General features: G+C 37.3%; 1 protein-coding gene across 1 annotated transcript in view; it reads right to left on the reverse strand.

The window, feature by feature from the left end:
* Positions 1-24,276, reverse strand: part of ror1 (receptor tyrosine kinase-like orphan receptor 1) — a 138,890-nt gene that overhangs the window by 35,795 nt on the left and 78,819 nt on the right. The window contains exons 2-4 of the mRNA XM_044129074.1: positions 11,672-11,731; positions 1,896-2,183; positions 1,642-1,675 (exon numbers count right to left, since the gene is read on the reverse strand). Of these exons, the coding sequence (XP_043985009.1) occupies positions 1,642-1,675; positions 1,896-2,183; positions 11,672-11,731 (382 nt within the window). The remainder of the gene's footprint in view (positions 1-1,641; positions 1,676-1,895; positions 2,184-11,671; positions 11,732-24,276) is intronic.

Here is a 24,276-nt window from a genome sequence, read left to right on the forward strand (position 1 = left end):
ATGTCACTGGGGAAAGTCATCCAGGCTGTGTCCTTTGATCCTCTGAGAATCAAATCAGCAGACAGTTTGTGGTGTTTTATTCAATAAAGCTGAGGAAATGTCAAAACAAAGCGAAAGAAAACTTCCAGACTCAAAATGAATTTTTATTCTGACAAAAGTGCTTTTATGGCCAAAAAGATTTTCTCGGTTTGATTTCATTTACCACCCTAAAGACCCCCTCTGTGTTCTGCTCATGTTGAGCAATCAGTGCTGTGGCTGGTCCTGCTGTACACTGAAACAGCTGGTAGATAATTGGGTTACTATTTAAGGCAATACAATCTAAACCATAGAGACAGATGAGGGTCATTCTGCCATTTTGTGCACTTGAGAGAGCAAAGATTTTGTGAGAGTTCAGGGAGGAATCATCTATAGCACATTGTATATGTATTAATATTTTAGTTTATGTCTTGCCTAGTGGTCTCAATTATCCAGGCAGTCTGTGGTTAGAAGCTGGACATCGTGTTTTTGCACCAGCATCTGTGTTGCAACCGGTGTGCATCCATTGGCCTGCTTGACTCCACATTCCTATGTTAGCTGAGAGTAAACAGTAACCATTTAAATTTGAACCATGTGAGCTTAAAGAGCTGAAGAAGAAAAAAACAAAATGCCTTCACTTTTCGTCGACTGGATGAATGCAACATGTTGCTTTTACGAAGAACCAGAAATTGGTCTCAAAATGTTCCTTTGCCCCCCCTCAGAACCAGGGAAGAGACATCACACCAGACCTGTGATGAAGGCGTCCTACTGCCCACCAGGAAAATGTGGGCTTGATTGTAAAATTGTGTTGCTCCTCCCTAAGGCCAAACATTGTCTGGCAAACACATTTCCTTTGGCTGTGGTTTTAGCTGTTGAGCCAGCTGGAGCACTCAGGTCATCTGGAATAATCTCTCTAGTTCTTGAAGAGTCCCTCTAGCTACTGGAGCAACTGCGCTGACAATAACCCAGTTAAACAGTCACAAATGTACTTTCTTCATCATTTAAGTCAGATTCATTTTACATTGGTCAGTTTTCCATCAAAGATGCTTGCTTTTAATATTACATCTGTCCTTTCTTTATCAACATATATGTTGTCTTTTGCCATTTTTATTTTTTTATTTCTATAGAATTTTTACTCTAAGGTTGTCATGTCCTGCAGGATTTTCTACCGGACAGTTTCCTTCCACTTATGTTTACGTTTTCTTGCAAAGTTGTTAACCTTAGTAACTTTTCATTTTTTCTGCTGTGCCTTTATTTGTAAACCAGTGAATATAAAAGTTGAACATTGGGGGGAAAAAAACTGTTAAAAACCTATGATTTACAAAAGTAATAGAAAATTAGAACATCACACAACTTTATGAATTATTTTGGTGGACCTTTGTTTTTTTTGTTTAATTAGTGATATTTGTATTGTTCATTTATGTTGTTTTTACTTTAGACACAGCTGAAACATGATTACTAAAAAAAACAGAATTCTTTTGGAATCCAAGATTAGTGTGAATCTCTTAGCAGGTTTAGGCCTATAATTTAAAAAAGCTTAAGTTATAAAAGTCTCAGATTCCCTGTAGTCTGCACTGCATGATCTGACAGATGGAAAGAAAAATGAGCAGAAGAAAAGTAACTTACGTTGGCCTTCCTGATAGAGGTGTAGGGAGTGGATCTGGAAAAGAAGACAAGGGGATTTTTATGACAGGATAAACAATATTGCTTCCAGATTTTCTACAAGCAGCCAACTAAGCGAGGAATCAGCTAGTTTAAATGTTGCTGAAGAGCTTGGAAAAGATGAGCAGAGGAAAAGCCTTGTCATTGTACCAAGATATATGTGTGGCAGTAAGTTTTTTTTGTAAATCACTCAACAAGATCACTTAAGATGTTCTTACCAAATTTGACAAACAGAACTCCTGTTGTGGAAACGGTACCATGCGCGTTGGTTGCAACGCACTGGAAGTAGCCTGTGTCTGTGGTGTCCAGGTTGCGGATCCGCAGGCGTGATCCGTATGGCATGGACCGGTAGGAGACCCGCCTCGGCTCCTGCACCACTGGGGCATCGTTTTTCAGCCAACGCACGACAGGCTGCGGGTTCCCGGAGACGCGGCAAATAAGCTCTGCAGTTTGACCCAGCGACGTTGTTATGTTGTTCATGGGAGCTTCAAGACGGATAAATGCCCCTAGAAGACAGACAGGATGAGTAGGATACAAAAATAACAGGATAAGAGGCAAAGTAGCAATATTTAGCAACATTACTGGCTTCAATTTCTATTTGTAGGTATAAAATAAAAGCAGAAGAGTTAGAAAATATATAAAACCTGCTTGAAAAATTGGTGTAAATCAAATGATTGATTTCAGTCCCAAGGCTGGTTTTGCACATCGTTCTGTGGTCACCTTAGCTGTGACACCTAATTTCACTTTTCATCGTGGCGGTAAGAGACGCTGAGGTGGTGAGTTACTTAAAGCTGAAGCTTATGAAAAAGAAGAACATAAATTATTGGAGAAGTTAAAGAACCCACAACATTTAGGTTTTTAGCCGGTTTTGAGTTGCTTTCAGAAGTGGTTAGGTTGTACACTAGCATTTTTCCAGCTTTTCTTTTCTTTTTTCTCCTTAAATAAATTTCACATCTTTATAGCACTCTTCCTAAAACACATTTAGAACAAGTTACAAAGCAAAAATCAGATTTGAATAAACAAGTTACAAGTGTTAAATACTTGTATTATATTTCACCATGTGATGTTCCATAGCTCACAATTACCTTAAGTAATTGCGAGCAACATGTCATGAAATAAGATGACATGTTATTTCAGCATAACCATGTCAAACTTAATGTGTAATTGAAGGAACCTGTTCAAAGAAAAATAATTTTTAAAAATTCTCTTCTAACAAATTTGTCCTAAAAATTTAAATCACAACAGGCAATTGATTCTTTACAGGAGAATTGACCTGATTACTGCTCCATGATTTGCACATGATTTCTGCCTCTTTTCTGCTTTGCATCAGTAACTGCAAATATTACAATGAAGACCAACAATTTAAGTTACTTGTATCTATTCTGGTTTTGTTTGTTTGCAGTTATCCTAGCAGTGCTCCAAGTCCTGATGACACAGAGGTAACCACCCAAAAATGTTGGAAAAACATCTGACTGTATCTGGGAGAAAATGACTCCCAGCATACTTCAATAAGTAAAGTGAGTAATTTTAATGAGATAAAAGGGAAAAAAAGTTGCCCTTTAATATCATGCATGATATTTATTTAACAAAGCGGGTAAGCAGTGTTATTGCAAAGAGATGTTGTTTGTTCAATAATGATGTTTAGGAATAGATTTTTGTTTGTCTGCAACTTAAGAATTAAATGGGAATGCAAACTCTGGTTTACACTCATTTAGCATGTGCATGTAGTATAATAACTTCACCCCTCTAACCATAAACATAGCTGCTAAGTATTTAAAAATGTAAGTAAGCCCTTAAATAAATGTTGTGGTTGCCATCTAACTGACATCGTACATTCCACATCATAAAGAAGACATTGGCCCAACCACAAGGCTAAAGGTGTTTATGTAACTCATTAAAACAAGTATGAGGTCCCCACCAGAACCAAGCTGGGCTTAAGCCAGGTTTTGTGGCAGTTTGCTGCATTTCTTACAGCTTCTCTGATTACTTTGCCATTTCGCAGCTTTTAATACGAGGCAACATGGTGCCACAAAAATGTGAACATTTACAGAAAATAGTTATTCTGAAATTACTCTGGATGTTCTAACATTCTATCCTTCTTAAGCTGCTATCCCCATGACCCGAACCCAGACAAGCGGAAGACAATGGACGGATATTCTAACATGTAGACAAATGGTGGCATCCAATTGGACATTCAAAAAACAACTGAAAACCCCTAAATCTGAATAGAATATGAATATGACACCCTGTTACACTACAATGTTTTCCAGAAATAGCTATAGCCTTCTTCCACAACAAATCAAAACTCTCAGTACAAATCCATGCAAAACAATGTCCGGTCCTTTAGATAAAAAAACAAAAACAAAACTCCACCATCCAGTGTGTTACATAAAACCAGGATACTTTTGAAAACTGACGTTGATTTTATTTGTGATTAACCTACATTATGCACAGTTTTTTGTCATTACATCAAGTCTTGCACCAATCTCCCTGTCTTTGACACATCTGTTACTAAATCCTATATCAGGTATGGGCAGTGAGAGCATTCAATGTCCGTGCAGCATATGCATGCTTGGCAATTGAACTATAAAAACCTACCAAATATTGCATCCAAGCAGTCCATTTTAATTGGTCGCAATGAAACTAAAATGACTATGTTTATTACCTAATAATCGATAAGATGCTGCTTGTTCTTTGCCTATTCAATAATATGCCAGATGACTGTAATTAATATTGAGGTAAATGTGTAATTGCAATACTTCTGAATACTACAATAACATATTCTTATTAACCCACATTTTAATCACTCTTGACTTTCTTTTCCATCAATGCAGTTTCCCAACCATTTTATGTGAGCTGTTGCATTTTACACACTAAAAATACACATGTGGTGGGCATTAAAGGCAGCTGGAGACCATGCAACTTTCCAGATATATTATTAGCATGCAGAGAAATATGATATCCGACCACAAATTGCATCCAAGCAGCCCTTTGCAATAGTGATTTTGCACACATTGAAACTACAGCAAAAATTGCACAGCTATTACTATAATTGACAATCCCCTATTAATTTCCCCAAAGTTGTTTTGTATTCATAAACATTGCATTTAAATTTGGAAATCTTTCCAAAACACCTGAACAGAACTTCATTAAAATGTACACCAATAACTTTAAAAACTATTAGACAAAACTAAAATCAACTCTTAATGGCTGAACAAGAGAGATGATAATAGCAAGTAAATTTGCTCAGTGGGCACCAACTTATGTTTTACGACCAGCTATATAAATTATACACCTATTTTAAGTGCCAAATCTACCAGAACCTAGAGTTTAACACGTGCTATTTGAAAACAGGGAAAAAAATGCATGCAAGATTATCTTCACCATATCTTTCCTAAATGTGGTTAGGAAAAAAAGTGTCTTGGAAGGCCACCTAAGAGTTTAATGTGCTGGAAAACATTGGTCTTAATGTCATAAAAAAACTCCGGAAAGTTCCTTCAACCCCAAAACCCAAGCTTAGGTATGCAGAAATGCTTCTGGTTTCACAAACTGGCCAAGACAAACAGAGGAGAAGAAGCACATGGAGGGGAAATCTCAAATACTCGTCGGATGAACATGAGTGTTTGTGAATAGAAAGGTTGACGAGGAAAATATACTGTAGAGGTTTGTTCAAACTAAAACAGGGTGAAGCAAAATATTGCACTTTTACATCTACATCACTAGTAGTGGTTGGAGAACCATCTGTACCCAAAAAACAAACAAAGACCACCACAGTTTCCTGTCTTCAATAAAGTTCCCATTAGGGATGTGTTTACACGCATTGTCTTCTTTTCTATTTTGTGCTCTCCTTGTTTTTCACCCAACACCAGAAATTTTCAGACTGGACTGCAATCTGGACTTAACAGCAAGTCAACCTGGACTAGGACCACACATTTCCTCAAACTCCATGAGTTCTACATTGTGAAAAATATGGATGGAACTGTGCATGTAGATATATGTATAAAAAGGAATCAGTTTTCAGCAAATTGTATTTATTTTTTTTTAAGAAAAGGGACTGTTTCTTTATTAAGTTCTGAGGTAGTACTAAGACACTTTCCACTGTGCATAGTAAGGTATATTTTAGTGTTTTAACTATTCAAATAGACAGTTTTAAGCATTTGAGGCAATATCAAGTATTTGCAGCTTTAAAGCTATCAGTCATATTTTGACTGATCCAAAGATGAGGAGCCAGATCAATTATTCAGATAAACTTTAGATAATAAAAACGGTGAACAAATCATAATAGTAATGATTGATGATAAAGTGTGGGAGCTCAGAAAATCCCTCTCAGAAAGAAAATTCCCCATCTTTTTTCCTACTTCTGAAGAATCATGGACCCTTCTATGAAAGGTCGACAAATATAGTCCGCTTTTGAACCGATTATTAACTAAATCTATACAAAATAACAATTACAACACAAAATAGTAATACATTAAATTATAATAATCCAAATAATGAGGAATTATTCCAATTAATCCAAACTGTTGAGGAATCGAAACAATTCCTCAACAGAGCTGAAGAGGCAATCACAAAAGGAGGAGTTGCAGGAGTTGTACAACCAAAGAAAGCTGAAGTGGCTGATGTGACCAAAACCTACAAATGGCTACATGGTCAGAAAGTAAAGAAAGTAACCCTGGGGAAGACTTGCATTCTGTTAAACCCAAGATTTGACAAATGTCTGACAACGTGTGGAGAATTCCACCAAAAACAGCAAACTTGTGTCAGTTATCTCCCTTCTCACTTACTTTGTATCTGTCCTCCTTTGTCATTGTATTATAAACAAATGTCTTCAATATTTGCAGATTTCAGTCTCTTCTTTATAGAGACCAAATCCTTCAGTAAATCCAAGACCATCTGGAAAAAATCTCTTTCCTCCATTACCACTTGTAATATTGTGATTTATTTTCTGCTACAAAAAATGTTCCTGTCCTCCTCATGTTTTTTACTTCAACTTCTCCTCAACTCTAGACTTTTTCCAGGGAGCAAAATTAACTAAATCTCACTTATTTGTAAAAAGGAGAGCATAATAGAAACGCTAGAGTCTGCAGGAATCTAGACCGAGTTTCTGATGTATTCTCCTAATGTAAAACCTGAGCGCTCTTTAAGATTTGATCTGACATTGTAAAATCAGAAGAAAAGAAAATGTAATCCAGAAGTTTATGCAGCTAATTTGTGACATTTCTTTTTTATCACAGCATGTTTATGCAGCCATTTTGATAATCTGCACTTTGTTTGCTTTTTTAATTTGATTTGTCTTCTTTGATTCTGTTAACATTTCCAATGGCTCAAAAACACATCTAAGATAAGCGGCCATGACTGCGTCATGGTTTTTTTTAGACTATTTTTACTTGCACTAAATAACATAACATTGTTTTTCTTTAATCTTCTGTGTCGTGTCTACTGAATTTACTGCATTAGCAGACTCACGTCTTTGAAAGATAAAATGACCTCAGGGTGGAGTCAAACTATTAGTACCGATCAGTGCAATAATAAGTAGCCGTCATGTGATTTGTTGCACGACAAGAGTAAGAGATTTCATCTGTATACTATATTTGTAGAGGACATCAGACGCACTTTTCTTTTTCTTCAAAGCTCCCAGTTTGCATTAGTTTGTTGTTTTGAAAGTCCTCAACTGGTAAAATGTTCTCATTTTCTGGTCCTGATGTGATATGTGTGATATTTTCTCAGAGGGAAAAAAAATGGGATTTAGCAAGATTGAATAATTTTATAACATTTTACATTATTTTGTAAAGGTATCTTCTGTTGTTTTGATTATTTGCTAATATTGCTTGAATTGCTCTATTATTAAAGTTAATATTAAATATCAATGTGTGCAATTATGTTTTGCAAACATAATTGTAAAAACATAATATTATGTTGGTTTTCTCACATAATACAGAAATTAATCATTTTAGGCAATTTTCTATTTGGCTTCACAGTGGAGCAGTTGACTTGTAGCATGAAGGTTCTAGGTTCGAATCCCAGTCTGGGCTCTTTCTCAGTCTGCTCTTTCAGTGAGTTAATGGTGATGTAAGTGTGAGTTTATAAGCCCTGTCTCTATTGTCAAGTCTCAGTCCAGCTGGTTAATGTCTGGTTTGGTTCTGGCCAAGTTGGGGTGTGTCTACACTGGCAGTGTGTTCTTCATTATGGGGGCGTGAATATGGGCGGGCTGTAAGTGTGTTAGAGCTGGGATTGAATCTCCAATGATGTAATTTTTTGTGTGTACCCTTTGGTGTTCAGTTTCTCCAAAATCTCTTTGTATATTTGTTTGTTTTGGGTTGCCTCATCCACTTGACGCTGTACCTTCCACAAATACCACAGGTCAGACAGCGAATGCAGCCTGCTGCCAGACAAATCGCTTGCTCGCAATACCTGGTTTGACCCGACTTGTACCACCTCTGAGGTAATTCCGCAAAAATGGGAATTGCCTGGAAGAGCTGACTGGTGAAGGACCAGTTAATACTATACCCATGGAGAAGGGGCAATAGAAAACCAAAGAAAACATATTCATTGTGTTGTGTCTAAAATTAACCTAAAGTGTAATTCCGATCAAACGAGTTCCAACAAGTCATCTGCTGCACCGTAGTCATACTTTACGGAAACAGCGTCACCATGTATAGCGGTAAAACTACACATGGATGGGTGCAGATAAAGGTCAGCTGCAACGGGTGTCGCATTCATCTTGATGAGGGTATATGACTGCTCAACTGTGCAAGCTTACTCCTGGGTCTCTGTGATCCAAGTGCCAAATCATCAACAAAAAGGCATGGAGGTCTGCAGAGAATCTGTGCTTACATGTACAGTCAACATTTAGAGGACCGAATCCTGCCCACTCGTTGGTTAACCTAGTATTGCATCTGAACGCACATACTTTTAAATGAGACAAGGTGTTTTTGCTAGAAGGCAGGGGGGAGGAGGGTCAGAACAGTGACTCACTTTAATAGTGTTTCATTAGCTGGGTTGATGGAAAAGAAAATGATTTTTGGAGTGGTGTGTCTACGTACCATTAGGTGTCATAACTACTGACAATAAAGCAAGATGAGATTAAAAAATAGAGAAAAAGGGGTGTAGAAGAGGAACATGTGTCTGTGTAACTAAGCCTTTTTATGTAATTGTCTTGTGGTAAGTGTTGTGGTATTTGGCACAAGGGGCATGTTGAAACTTAAACCCTCACTCAGGATTGTCTTTTAATGTGGCAGACGGCTAAAATGCTTCCCTGTCATCGGTCCACATTTTCCCCTCGCTGTACTTTGGTGCAATCAAACGCTCACGTGCGGACACGTAACTGTAAACACAACCAGCGAGACAGAGACCTTTACATGGTCAGAAGAGGTTTCAATGGTGGAAACCTCTTTGTTTCACCACTGAAACTGTATTCTACAAGCAAACTTGTCTGTTCATAATACCACACATACAGAAAAGCTGAGCTAGGGATCCTTTCAGGAAGACTCAGAAACCTAAGAGTCTCCACAGCTCACTAAACATTCTCAGCCAATATGAAATTAGAACTGTAGCACTGTGCCATGTATGGAGGGGCAGAGGCGGCGGGGATCCCAGAACTGGCCCTTCCAACTATAAATTATGGCCAAAAATATTTGCTTCCATGTAGGTTTGTTGGTGGATAAAAAATTTTAATATTTAAGTTGCATAAAATGTGAGAGTAAGGAACACTTAGAATTTTCTTTATTCATGCTTGAATGATAAACAAGCCCTGGCCACTAGGTGGCACCACTGCTAAAACTAATCAACAGGCTGCCTGTTCTACCCAGCAGAAGAAGTAGCCTAGAGTCAAGCACACCAGTGTGTAGGACTGATGGAGGACGAGAAATAGAGAAGTTTATGGGAGTGAAAAGAAAAATGGCGGAGGTGTCAAGGGCAAGTAAAGGTATGCATCAGAAAATGGCCAGAAAATATGATACAGTCTACATAGGTCTTGGGTTTACTGTGAATCTGAAATGTTGTGCACTTTTCATCTCTTCTGATAACCTAAAGGCAATATTGCTGCAAATTTTGAACATTTTTATATCTTTATAAGATGATGAAGCATGCAGGTAACCAATGTTTAGAGCTTAAAGCAAGTTTGGAATGTTTGTGTTTAGTCTAAAAATACACATCTGAATGAGTCATCTGTACTTTCTCTCTTTTGAGAATCACACATACTGAGTAGTCTTGCTAAATGTTACAAATTGAATTTGGAAATTGTATGAAAACTAAAATAATAATAAAATGAGCTGCAACAACTTAAAACTTTGCATTGAAAGTCCTTTTATATTGGTCTAACGTAACATTTAAACCTTCCAAGAAACTATAATTTGTTGTCTTATCAATGAATGTTAACAGAAAAAAATCATTAGAAATACAGTGTATTTGTGTGTAATGAATCAATGTCTTACTAGTATTACTTTTTTTAGTACACACCGACATCACCACACCATCTGATTGTTGTGCCTTGATGGTAAAACACAACTTTATTTGCCTGCAGATAAAACAAGAACTACAATCACCACTTCAATAGAGTAGAAACAGATGTTGATGCTAAACTCAAAATGCTGACGCACTGTTTTACAGGTTTAAATGTTTTATGCTGTGGAAAAACGGAGCAGGCTTCATGATTTGTTTGGATCTTCTCCTGGTTGTATTTATGATATTCTAAACATCCCTGATTGCTCTCAGTAATCATTATCTTCGCTGAACTGCTCAATCATATCCAGAAACTACCGTTTGCCTTCATGCCTGTCCGCTTGAAAATGCCTTTTTTTGTGTACGCGTCGTGGGAAGGATGTTGTGGGAGTGTTGGCTTTGCAAGAGTTGAATTAAACTAAACCAGACAAAGAGCAAAAAATAAAAAAATAAAAGTCACATCCATCAAAGTTTCATATTCCGGTTCTTCCATGGCTGCGTTTCTTCGTGGGAATTTAGGCGGATCCTAATAGTTCAAGGAGAAACCAAAGGGAGGAGCAGATTTTGACTGATAACATTGTGCAGCAGTTTAGTGAAAATATCCAGAAAACGTTGTGGATTTGGCTCAGTAAGCGCTTCAGCTCTGACAGGAGAACAACAGCTGCTTCCTCTGATGGGAAGTGCTGAAAAAAGCCTGACAAGCTGCAGGAGACATGACAATTTATTTTCATCGCACAATAAATATTTTGTTTGGAATGTTATTGATATCAGAGAAATGAGTCTGATAGACAGTTCACATCTTTCCAGATATCTTCACCAGTTCTGAACCAGATGAAAGGCATATTTCAAAGATTCACAAAAGTTTATTAGAAATATTGAGATTTCTCCAGTTTTATCCTCGTCATCAAGTAGCATTCATCTGCAGCGGCATTTTGCTTGGCAGAAAAATTTGATTTGTGGATGACAACCGGCTGATCATGACTCGGAGGTGGTCTAGTAGTGTACAATTTCTGCCCTCAGCAGCTAAATTCCTAGCTTCTTCTCTGGAAAATTTTTTTGTCCAATAAATAAGCCAGGTTAAATGTCAAACTCCAGAAAATCCATTACATAAACCTTTAAAAATGGTAACGCCATGAGTTCAACTGCATTTTGATTATGACAAAAATATTTTTTACTTCCACAATTTGATGATCTGACTACAAGTAAAAAAATTAAACTAGATCAGGGCAACCCTAACATCTTACAACTCTTCCCTGCCTTGCTTTTTTTAGAAAGGTGAGCAGGAAATAGTCATACACCACACCAGGACAAAGCCTACTTATTTGACATTTACTAAAACAAGAAAATGACATAAAACAAAGTAGACACAAACTAAACAAACAAGTCTTTCCATCAAATATCACAATAGGACAATACACAGGCTCTAATGCCCTCAGTGAATATTATCTGAAAAGTTTGATTAGAGCTCAAAACTCTATAGAGAACACATCATCAATATGTGACTCTTAAAAATGTGTTCACATTGGTATAAAAGATTAGTATTATATTTTTTTACCTTCTGTGGCATTCCACGAGGTGGCAGCAAGTACACTGAGGTCCTGGGGAAGCTCTGATCCTGAAGATAGAAGAAGTAAAAAAAAATTAGTCTGAATGATTGCCAGATGAAACAGTAAAAAGTGAATTTTACTTTATATGTTGTTGCAGAAACATGAAAAATACTCCATAGATACATGTGGTGATGGTGTAGGTTTGCTATGCAGATCAAAGGACTGATTGTACAACAGGGAGCCTATCAGCAGGCCATTTGGGCCTAATGCTCCTTTATTACCAACTGACGACAGAGCTACGCTTTTCATTACAGAAGGCTGAAAATGGGCTTCAGTGTGTGATGCTGCAGGTCATGGGTGATTCCCTGCAAATTAAAAAGTCAACCATGGTAAGAAAAGTCTCCTGAAACAACAGCCTGCACTACAAATGATTCTCAGGGTTAACATAAAACACACAGGTGGCATCCCATTGTGTTTGTATGCATCGCTAAGTGTGTAATGAATGACACACACAATCTCAGTGACAAACATATGCAGAAAATGTAGGCTTGTGCAATGACAAATAAAAATAAAAATAAAAAATATTCTGAGGACATAATCTCTATGAATAAATATTTCAGAATTTGTTCCACAAATGAAAACAGAGATGGACAGAGAAATTAGCTTTTGAACTTAATCGGTCAATTTTCAATTTGATTCATGACTGGTCAGTTAGTGACCCAAAAATCTATCTAGCCTATCAGAAACTAGATCACGGTGACAGCTTAAACCCTTTTGTGAGCAGGTTTCTACTGTGGGAAGAAGACTGGGCATTTTTAATGAGGTCAGAGGTAGCATAGAAATGTTTGAAGATATTTAGCAGATACATTTTTCAGTACATGTGGAACTGTATTGTTCATTGAGGATGCAAAAGAGTGAGAGAAAGCAAAACTAACAGGATGCTGATCATAAATGCTGAAGTGACTCCAGTAAAATTACTCTTTTGCTTTAGCTTACATTTGGAAATGTTGACATCTAAACCAGAGTTTAGATAAGAATCTACCAAATCTAAGTGTTTAATATGTGAATTTACTTGGTTTTAATTTAAAAATAGTAAAAGCCTATTTTATGGTGACTCCCACAAACAAAAGTCCCACAACTGCTCACAACTGTAAAACGAGTAAAACAACTGATGGCATTCTTATATGTTCTTTTCACGTTACTGTTCTTAACCAGAAATTGTTATTGTAAAAATAACAAATATACTTTAAACTTTGAAATAAATCTTACATGTGCTGCCATGTAAGATGGTAGCCCCTGGTGAAAAAGTGTGAAATCAATGTTCCTCAGGGACGAACAGAGAGCCCAACTAATTAGGTGATAATGTGTTGGATCACACGTTCTGTCTCGGGGTGAGAACAACTTTACGGTGGTCCTTGGTGTTAACAAGCTATGCTTCAGGCCTCTACACCTTTCACCAAGGACGTTCGACGTCTTGACTACTGGATAACAACAAGCTGCAGATTCAGTTATGGTGAGCGCTGTGGTTCCTGATATCCACAGTGCTAAAGGGAGCTCAATAAATTCTATTCCATAGTGTTCATTTATTATCAAATGATGCTGCAGGTTTTTCACTACGTGTACTGCTGTGTGGGAATAAAAGCGAAATAATGGTTGGTTCCTTAACATGATGTGATATCAAAGGAAATTTTGGCCTCAAAGCGAGTCTAATTTTCCTTTTTTTTGTGCTGACAGACTTTGAGAAGCCTCAAGCTTCTCAGTTAACAAAAGACAGAGGAGAAAAGGCGCTGCAGCTCACTGGGTTCAGCAAGGCAGAACAAGTCGAGCGCAACAGCAATATGAGAGCTCAGCAGTTAGAGCTGGTGTTGGGAAAAGTGAAACAGAGGGACTGAAGGAAGTACTGGCTGTTGTATTAATAAAGGCAATACAGTAACAATATAGTGGAGGCAATTTGGAAAATTTTCTTTAGAATCATAGACACAGATGACAAAAAAATACTCAATTGCATAGAGACAATTGTCTTGTTTTTTTTTTCCTGTGGGTGTCCATTTTTCTTCTTTTTTGTTTGGATAACTTTTTTTATGAGTTTCCGACCTCACTGTCCCCCGTATTTTTATATGGTATGATGAGATGTAAACAAATATAAATAATATACAACTTTATCCAACTGACTGTGAAGTAAAATTAACTGACTGTAAGAATACTCTGTATGTTTAACTAGGAAACAGAATTACACTCCTGTGCCTGATTTGTGCCACCTGTAAACATGAATACTTTGATTTCCGGATGGACGGACAGACAGATGGACAGATAATGGGATAAGTAATTTAAGTCTGCTATATTTTTCATTCAGGCTTTAAAGATGCAATGAAATTTTTATTAATCAAAATAATCCCCAAATGTCTCGCCTCAGCTCTTGAAAAATACTTGGTCAAGCTTCTCATTACACATTACACAAGTATGAGACAGAGGAAGTGAGGTTTTATTTAATTTGTCTATATCAACTTTATATCTTAAGTTTCCACTTCAGTGACCTAAAAGTAATGGAATGTGAACAACCATGCTTTTAAAAATATTTCTATTATATTTTGCTTTGGAAGTGAAAAAAAATCTCATCTGATTTGTAAAGTTTTCTTTTAATTATTATTATTTTATTTGCAGCTGTTTCCCACCACTAGTGTGAAAGGGGTTAAAATTGCATTTGGCTTTAAGATATCCAAAGTTCACAGAAAGTGAAATGGGAACAGCCTTTCATCCTCGTCCAGCTGTATTTGGCTTCTGAAGATAAAAATCAGGCAGCGACACAAGCTTAAGCACCATAAACCTATCAGATTTTAGTGTGACTTTGCTATGACAGCAACATATGGGAATCAGAGCTGAGCACAGGAATGAGGAAAAGGAATTGAGCAAAGAGCATAAGGAGCACAAAGGAACGAGAAACAAGAGCAGCTTTGGAGGGAAAAGCTTAACCAGAAATCAGAAATGTTCAATTTGAACTGTTATGCATATTGTAGCAACTAATATGCTGTTATATGGTCTGGGGGCTGTGTTTGGAGCCAGGGTGGTTGGTGTGGTGAGGAAGACTGATGTATGAGCGCTCCCGCTCTGTTATTAAGGCCTCTCCCAAAGACTTCTTCCATCCCAGTTAGACGGAACATTGACCTAACTGAGAGGTTATCTGGAATGAGGGCAAACCCAACATTTGTACACTGCAATATTTCTGCCTTAAAGAGATGAAAGGAACAAATGCACAGAAAATTAGGGATGATAGTTAATTCTGCCTCCCATTTATCTTCATCAGCCCTCTCTCATCTAATCTTATAAAATGAGATGTTTCCACTTGAGAAATGGTTATTTTCCCATATATCAACCAGGTCATCTAAAGTGCTCCTCATATTTGCGTAAAGGAAACCGTTGAGAATTTAAATGTTGACGAATGTCTCTGAAGCAGTCCATTCATAAATAATACAGAGACTAGATCAAACCCACAATTCCTCAGGTCCAAGATATAAAACCAGAGCTATTGCCCTTTAATGAACCATTGGCAGAATAAGGTTTAAGATGAGGAAACTTAGTGGAAAACTTCAATCACAGTGAAATAAAACAGATTAATTGAATATGCCAAAATGGGGGGATTCATAGAAAAACCTCCTCCTAAAAATAGAGGACTGGAAATACTTGGAAAGTATGAGTTTAAGTAGAATAACAGCAACAAGGAAACTTCTAGATAAACTCTCAGAGAAGACAATTTTTTTTGGGTGACCTCTTTTTACAGTGCAGGTTTATATTGGCTGAACAGAGTATAAATCATTATCACGTGGAATGAAAATAGTCAAAAAGGAGAGTCACACATGGATGCCTTAGAGCCTAATCTCAGACAAAGAACAGTAAAACAATCAGATGGAAAAAATATCTGTGAAGACACAGGTCAGTAGAAATGTCTTCTGATGGTATTTTAACTTTTTTTTTTCAGCAAAACAACATGTAACAGTAACACAGAACATGTTGGTTAGTCCACAACAAATGTCCATATATTTTAAGATTGGAGAAAATTTGAAACAGTCAGATTTGTTTTGTTTATGAGAAGTATAAAGAGTATTAGGCTTAGCTCAGTCAGCTGGAGGAAATTGACTAATCCCAAGAAATCTGACTGAAAACATTTTAAATTATAGATACAAGCAAAATGGAAACTTTTTGTGGCCTCAAAACCAAAACTTTTTAAAGCCTGGGTATAACTGACCCATGCCAATTGTTTGCAGAGCCAGATAAGATCAGTAAATAAGATCGTTTTCACATGTTAGTTTCTGCCTGCCTGTGATCACCCATTTAAATCTGGCATGATTGAACTGAGCACTCCTAAAAGAAAATCAGTAGGTATTAAGTTATAATACAAAAACAATCCTTTAAGTACAAACAGAAAGACAGTGGAGCAAGAAACACTCTATAGGTGTGCACGCTTCCATAGCAGCACCTGCAGGTTTGTGTGCAGGTATTTATTCCCAGGGCCAACCAAAGCAGAAACAGAGACAAAACCGAGCCCAGTTCAGAACTGTTCACCTGAGGACATTATGGACCACAGAACACAGGAACCAACACAAACACCCTTACACACTCACTCATGGATCTATCCTGCTCTGTAACCTTATAAGACCACAGATGGAGGGGTGAGTTTGAGTCCAGGGGGACAAGGAGGAGGCAGATAATAGCAGGCTGTGTGACAAGGCACTTTCTGGATCAGAACATCTAAAGAAGACATGACAGAGAAAAAGAGCTCAGACTGGAATACAATGCTCTGTTACAACTACCTGTCAGAACTATGCTACATTTTCTTTTTTTCTTAAAAAAAAAGGTCACATAACAGTATATGTTCATCAGTTATCCAGGAAATCCTTGAAACTCATGCTTTGTTACACCTAAGACATTATGTTGTTAACTGATACACCCACACACACACAAAAGATGGAAATGGAATGCAATCCATGGTGATGTGTTGTTGAACTGTTGCATGGCTACCTCAAAGAAATCCGACACATCGTGAAGAAGCTGAAAGTGACACACATCAACAAGTGCTGAGAAGACTTCCTTTAAACAGCATAAGGGCCATGGTGACAACTGTCACCACCCGTCATTCCTCAGCGCTTCCCGAAGAAAGCCAAGTAACAACGAGCAACGCAACACTCAAGAAACATTGACCCCTCATGACCTTATGAGACCTCTGACCTCACAGGCTTTTATTGGAACATTAATGTACCAAGAGGCTTAATCAAAATGTTAAACATCATATCATGGTTTCAATTAGCACTCAGCACAGTAACAGAATATGTTCATGAGAACTTTTTATATATCCTGAGGAGGCACACCAAGACAGAAGAGATCATTGTGATTGGTAATGTTTATAAATCAAATATTAATGCTAGCAAGTAGCATAGCCAGTCATAAAAAACATTAAGAAATGTCTCAATACACAAAAATTTGCTGTGCTGTAAAATGTTCACAATGTAAATCTTTTGAACAAATTCAAAACATTAGCTTAGCTTTCTTTCTTTGTAACTTCCCTCAAGCTGAATTTCTCAGAGAAGCCTATTTTGTTGCCAGGCAATATTTTTTTTTGCCATTATCCTTATCATGGTGACTGTCAGTCTATCTTCCGGCTGTTAGCATAGGAAAAGAAATCCTTCCAATGCATTTTTTTTCTTTACACTTTTTCACCTAAAACTATACTACAGTACGACACGGAATAAATATTAATGCCTTGCAGAAGAAGAGCAGCTATGGGAGTCTGAATATTGTGGTATTTTGTCAACAGGGTGGAACAAGTTTTAACAGAATTGCTGTAGGTGCTTCTTTAAATAGAAAACAATAAGGACATTATTTGATGGACAACTGATGCATCTCTGTTGAGCAATGCTGTTTACTTGAATTGGACCTGTGAATCATGAAACCACTTTGTATTTCTATGATGCGAGAAGACTAAGACAAACCCTAAAAAAAAAGACATTTTAATGAAGGGATTCCCATTTTAAATTAATCTGGACTAGACAACCACCATCCCTTCTTAACATTGGGTGCAAAGATGTCACAAGGAGGAAAGAGAAACATAAGAACATGCATTTAAACTTAAGAACAAGTCCAGCTCTATCTTTTCACACACTTTTAACAATTAATCGGTTTTATGCTGGTTTCATTTGATGTGATGCTCTGTCCTTAGAAATTTTAAGAACAGCCTTAAAATTTGAATAATAGATGAAATTATACATCTAATCTATAATTTTATTTTAATTTTAGTTCATTTTAATTCTTTGCTACATGGATACACATCATCACAACAAGTATGGAATTTGTATTTAAACCTACACTCAATGTAGGAACATGGCGGTAAAACCTGAACTACCATCTGTTTCCTGGTGCAGAAGCCTCGACTGCTCCTGTGAGGCTCTGCAGTGGAGGCCATGCTGATCTAAAACGGACCTGGTTAGTCCATTTTTGGGTGAGGCTCCCCTTGGCTCCAGTTACCAGTGGTGTAAGCAGACTGTTGAGGAATGTGCAACAGCATGTTGCCACCTACTGTGCATCTCATCTGTTTTCACCTGACAAGGCCTGGTAGGAGATGTGTGAGCCCAACCACTCATGTCTCTGTAAAACCAATTCGCTTCCAAAGCTGACACATCGGGCCTTGAGCGTCTGACGTAATTTCTAACGGCTGTAGTTTTTTCTGTCCATGCATCATGAAGAGAGTCATCACACCTGTATGTTTGAAGAACATTACTTGCTAATCTGGGACTAGAAATATGTTGAAGATTTTGTTTTCCCCCTGGGTTGAGATGTCTGTCACAGGTCATGGGTGTCGAGGAAGATTTAAGACCTGAAGCCAAAGTCAGTCAGACTGTCTGAGTGCAGGATGGGGATATAGATATCTTTCTTGATGTTTTGTGCATGACTTTTCTGTAAATAAGGTATCATGTATGCCAACAGACTGAATGGTGTGAATAGGAAACATGCCTTGTTAAATCCCTGCCTGCTCATGCATGAATGCTCTGGGAAACCGAACCAACAACATAGGCTCTGCGTCTGCAATTCCAGGATTCCCTGAAGTTGAAATCTTGAAAAGATTTCTACAACTGACATGTCTAACATGGCAAAGACAATAATGCTAGATTAACAAAAGAGCTTGGAGGACAAGGATGTCAAAAGTGAAGTAAAGAGTGTGTTACTTTTAGTTTGGCTAATTATGGCATCCAGACAATGAAAACCTCAAATCCATTTTTTATGTATTTATTTTTTAATATTGATTGCATGAAACCTCATTTCTCATCTTCCTCTTATGAATATTCCATATATGCTTAGTCAGGTCAAGAAATATTTCTGTCCAATCAAACTGTATTGCCATGGCCACTGAAGCAGGTATTTATGCTTTTGCCAGTGTGGACAGCTACCAGGTTCTGAGCATGAAATGCTATAAAATTTCCAAGTAGACAGATGAAATTAGATTTGATCAAATAGAGTGCCATCTACTACTTGCAGTAGATGGCACTCTAATTATCAAATTATCATTGATGGTGCAAATTTCACAAATTATATACAGTAGCTTGAATTCTGTTCCTCTCCACTTCTTCGAAATCTGTGATGTTCACCTTGATGTTCAAATTAAACGCGAAAGTTGCTTCCATCTGAAAGTAGGAATTTGAATTCACTGGCAGCAGTCCAGTCTTTTTCTCCTTAGCCCAGGTAATTTGGCTGATATCTCTGGTTAAGCAGTGGCTTAAAGAGGCATGAGAAAGTCACAGCTCATGATCTAGATAAATCAATGCATGTCAAGCACCTGGTGAGCACATCCCCCAAATGCTGAAATAGGCTTTTCCTCAAAGTCTCCCTACAAACTGTGTTTATTCCCGTCGATCATGACAACATTGTTTTTCTTCCACTTAACTTTCCCTTATCTGAATTGGATAAAGCAGTCTGTAGGCAACCAGCTTCTTTGACAGTGAACTTTTGTGTCGCTGCTGGACAAACATCAAATCAGTAGCCTTTCCTGGGATTGGATCTTACAAAAAGGGCAGCATTTCTGTGTCAAACTTTTTTTAGGTGAACAGGTGTTGCAAACTAGTAAAATTTAAATGTTGAGTTGCTATTCTCTGTGTGTGCCTTAATCAACAAAGTGAGCATAAATAAACATTAAAAATATATCAATTCATGTGTAATAAATACACACAAATACATAATGAGTTTGAATTTTTAACTGAGTTAGTGAAAATAAAACCTTTTCAATCATTTTCCTGTTTCTTAAGATATTATCTTAAGTTTAATTGCAAATAATTTCCTAATATCGTGCAGGCCTAGATGTTGTTCTACGAAGAAATAAAGTAAAATGGAGGATTCTCCCATGTGGTAAATATAGATTTTACACACAGAGCCACAACTCATAGTTGTATGGGAGTGGTACCATAAACATGGAAAGAAATTGTGCCCTAAAAAGTTTTTGAACACAGATTAAAGAAAAAGAGACATTGTGGTTTGTTTTGGCAAGCAGTTTAAGCTGACATTAGTCATTTTTAGAATAACTGAAACTCTTAGTAATTAGTGGGTTGAAGTGCTGCACAGAGGCCAAACAACAGACAAAATCTGAATAAAGAAGACCTAATTGTATTACAATGCGTCATTATACGGAAAATTTAACTAATGTCGCTGGGTAATTTTTTCATTAACAATCATTGTAAAATTTACAAATTGTTCAATAAACAAAAGTGGGCTCAAGCTGCATTAATAAAATCTGGATAATTCTCAGATGCTTCTGGGAAACTGGGCATTAGACATCATGTCTCCATCGAGTCATAGCTGAGTCAGCTCCTAGTGCCTGAAGTTAAAGGATAGTCTCAGTCACAAGGAATCCAGGACTGGAGACAAGCAGGGGATTAAGATAGGGATGCAGTGAGAAATTGACTTGTATGAAAACAACGATCTGAACAGATTTACAAAAGAATAAACCGGCAGAGACCGACACAGTAGGTTCAAAATGCATGAAAAATTCAAAGAATGCAACAACAACTAAAAATCAAATCAATAAATGCATGCCATGTCATTTTGGTTCCTTGATTTTTCCACCAGGCATTGGTCTCTGTAGCGGTTTTGGAAAACAGCGTACAGTGCGCATCTGGCAAACAGAGAACATCTGAACCTTTGCAGCACAGGCTCACCTGTCAATCACACAAACTTCTCTGCAGGAAACGTCTCCTTGTCACAGGTCAAGAAAATAAGCATCGGCATTCCTTGACATGTTTGGACTAAGAAGCGGGCAGGTAATGAGGAAGACAGGAGGTTGGAGGAGAAAGGGAGACTCAAAGAGGACTGAAAATCAGGCAGAGTGACAAATCCGCAGAGTCGGCATCCGAACAGCTTTCCACTATTCAGGAAAAAGTTAGAAGAGCCAGCAATTTGTACTGTGGGAATTCAGAATGAGATACCACAACAAGTAAGAAAATAACTATGTGAACTAAACAACTGGAAGCAGAATGAATGTATACGCTGTGCTTATGCACATACTGCAATATCAGACACAATATGAACCTAGAGATGACTCATTTACCTCTTCTATTGGTTAACATTGCCATATTTCACAATTACCATTTTAAAAGAAAATTACCAATAAACCATATTCATTTCTTGCTCTATTAAAAAGATTAAATTTGTCCAACAGATGACAGCAGACAAAGGCAATAAATGTCAAACAGGGTTCAGAAAGAAAAAGAGAGTTTGCAAGTTATGAGCAAACTCAAACTTTCTGATGTGTAGATTTTCTTTCGCATACCAATAGCGTTGGAAAAATGAAGGACTACAGCAGAGGCAAAGACACCTGGCTGGATCTGCTTAGTTTTCAAAGAAAGCCAAAAGGGGACCACATGATGTGAGGATGAAAAAAGGGAAAATGTAGAAGAAATGTTGGACATGTGAAAGTAATAAAACTGTGGAGAACATGCAGAGTAAACTAAACAATGTGGGAAGCTCATGGAATGGAAACACTGAATTGACTATTTGATGTGTTTTGGGAACTATTGGTGCATAATGAGGAAAAGATCATGGAAACAATTCTGAAAGGAGAAAAAAAGAGCAAAATGTCTATGTATAATATTTAGGACAAAGAAACTGAAAGGCTGAATTCAGTTTTTTTACTGGCCATAACACCACTTCATTTATTTTGACATGAGTCTGTCTGTGAAATTTCTCCTCTGTTCTCTAAGCTTCCCCTAATAAACATTTTATTTCACTAAAGGTCTGGTGAAGAGGCTGACTCAACTCATCCTGGAAAGCAATGAGAAAACTTCACAGTCTCACCACATTAATGATTAACTCATTTTCCCTCAAACACCTTTATGACCTTTCCATCTCAAACACAGTCAATAAAAAAAACAACAGGCAGATCAGAACAGGAAGATGCCTCATGGATTAGCTCATTTCCAGCTTAGCTCATTCGGTTTGAGTGCGGTACAACTTACTTTCATTAGTGTAACACATGTTGTATGTGCATTTTTGTAAAGGTTTTATTGACTGTTTAAACTTTTACATCTCACCTTAGCCTATCAGGAAACACTTCTCGCTTAAAGTGCATCACTATGATTTACAGAAAAGTCATGTTGCATAACTTTTATATAAAACCTTTTTCAACTATATATGTATTGCATCTTGCCTTGCAGTGCGCACTCAACTTTCCAATAACTTCATACAAATCTGTAAGTTGAAATGTCTTCTTTAAAATTTATCCCCCTATATTCAATGTCCTACAGAAAATTTCAGTGAATAGCCAGTAAGGTTTCTTTTGTTGCACATTATATTAGCGCTTAATATACATGGAAGTAATAATAATATTAACATCTTAAAACTACAAGCTAATGTTTAAATAATATTAATATATTACAGATGGCTGAAAACAATACAACAAACTACTTCATAGTTAATTAGTAATTGTTGAGGATGTTCTGAAATCCTCCCTACACACTTAAGACATTAAAATGATGTACTTGCTGGTACCATGTGCAAGCTACATTAAAAGTTATTAAAATCTATTCAGTGCACACAGCTGTGTAGAAAGTATTTTCCCAGATTTATTCTGTTTTTGCTTTTTTTGCTTTTTGTCAGATTCATGTTTCAGTCAAATTATTTTCAATACAGTTTAAATGAGGATTTCTCTTAATTCCAGAAAAACAAAACAACCAAAAAAACTTTATGTACCAAAGTAATTATCCCACTTGTTAAACCATGCATTTGCCATGATTAACCACATTTTCTTTCAATCACATTTTTCTGTTTAATTTTTTCAGCCACAAATCACTTCTACTGTTGGCACTAAGAAATAAGTCAAATAGAACCTATTTGACAAATGCATACCCAAAAAACATCACATGATGCCCCAATCTCAATAAATTTTAAAACAGATGAAAACCAAATTTATTTGCATCTTTCAATCTGGAAAGTGTAGCAAAGCCTTTTCGAAGGCTTCGGGACTCCAGTAAACCACAGTGAGAATCACACAACTTCAAAAGGAGAAAACATGGAGCAGTGCAGACTTTATTTTAATTGCAATGCTGAGACGCAATCTTAAACAGACGTCCAGTGCTCTAAAACCCTCCAAAGTGGGAGTGTTTTTTGCCAACTCTTATAAAACAATTTTTAAGAGAAGGCAAAAACTCTTCACCAACAATGTAAAAGCTACATTCAGTTGTCATAAACAACCAAGTTCAGCTGTTGCTGCCAAGAATTGCCATATGATGTCTCTGACATGTTGGAGTGGTACATCCTAGATAACAGGTGTATGCTTTGGCACAGAATCTAAAGTTAATGAAAACATTTAGCACCAATCAACATAGCTGTGTCAAAGTCCGGTATTTTTGGTATTCTAGCATAACAAATTGTGTTCACTCAAAGTCTTAATAGTTTACTGATGATAAGACCACATTAACCACTTAAGAGACGATTCCATAATTGAAGTCTACAAGGACGAAAGAGTGTGAAAGCCTTTGTAATATCAGCTTTTAAATGCGGTGAGCTGTGTGAAGGTGGCAGCAGGCCGGAGCCGCTCTGGACTTCATTAGGCCTGTCCATGCATCACTGAGTGAAGCAGTGAATTACGTTGCCTGATCTCGGTGGTGTAATTGGTGACACATGCAGCCTTAAAGCTCTTCTTCTGGTCCTCCCTCCGTCTTCAGGTCAAAACAACGGTAGGATCAAATGTTTGCCTCAGCGAATAAAACAAGTGAGCAAAGAAGAGGGGAGAAAGTAAACTAGAGGAACATCAAGAGTGACATTCTTTCTTTTATTCCAAATGTTTACTCTTTTCCGCTCAAGAGAGCAACACACACGCTGCGTCTATTCAATGCCGCTGCAGGGTTTCCAGTCTTCCAGGTCTGCCCCCTCCAGCATTCCCTCTACTGTACACAGTGTCTCTCTTTTAAACGCATTACACGGTGCCCCGGGTCCTTTTCAAAGCAATAAAGCCACGATGGGCTCAGGTCTGGTTCACGCTAACATAAACAATCCTCCCTCTACTTCAAAAGGCAAACAGAAAGAGGCTGAAGAATGGGCTGCTGGTCTTACTGACAGAGTTTTCGTTTGTGATCCATGGTAA

This window comes from Gambusia affinis, linkage group LG10, assembly GCF_019740435.1.
Source record: "Gambusia affinis linkage group LG10, SWU_Gaff_1.0, whole genome shotgun sequence".
In the NCBI taxonomy this organism is placed as follows: domain Eukaryota; kingdom Metazoa; phylum Chordata; class Actinopteri; order Cyprinodontiformes; family Poeciliidae; genus Gambusia; species Gambusia affinis.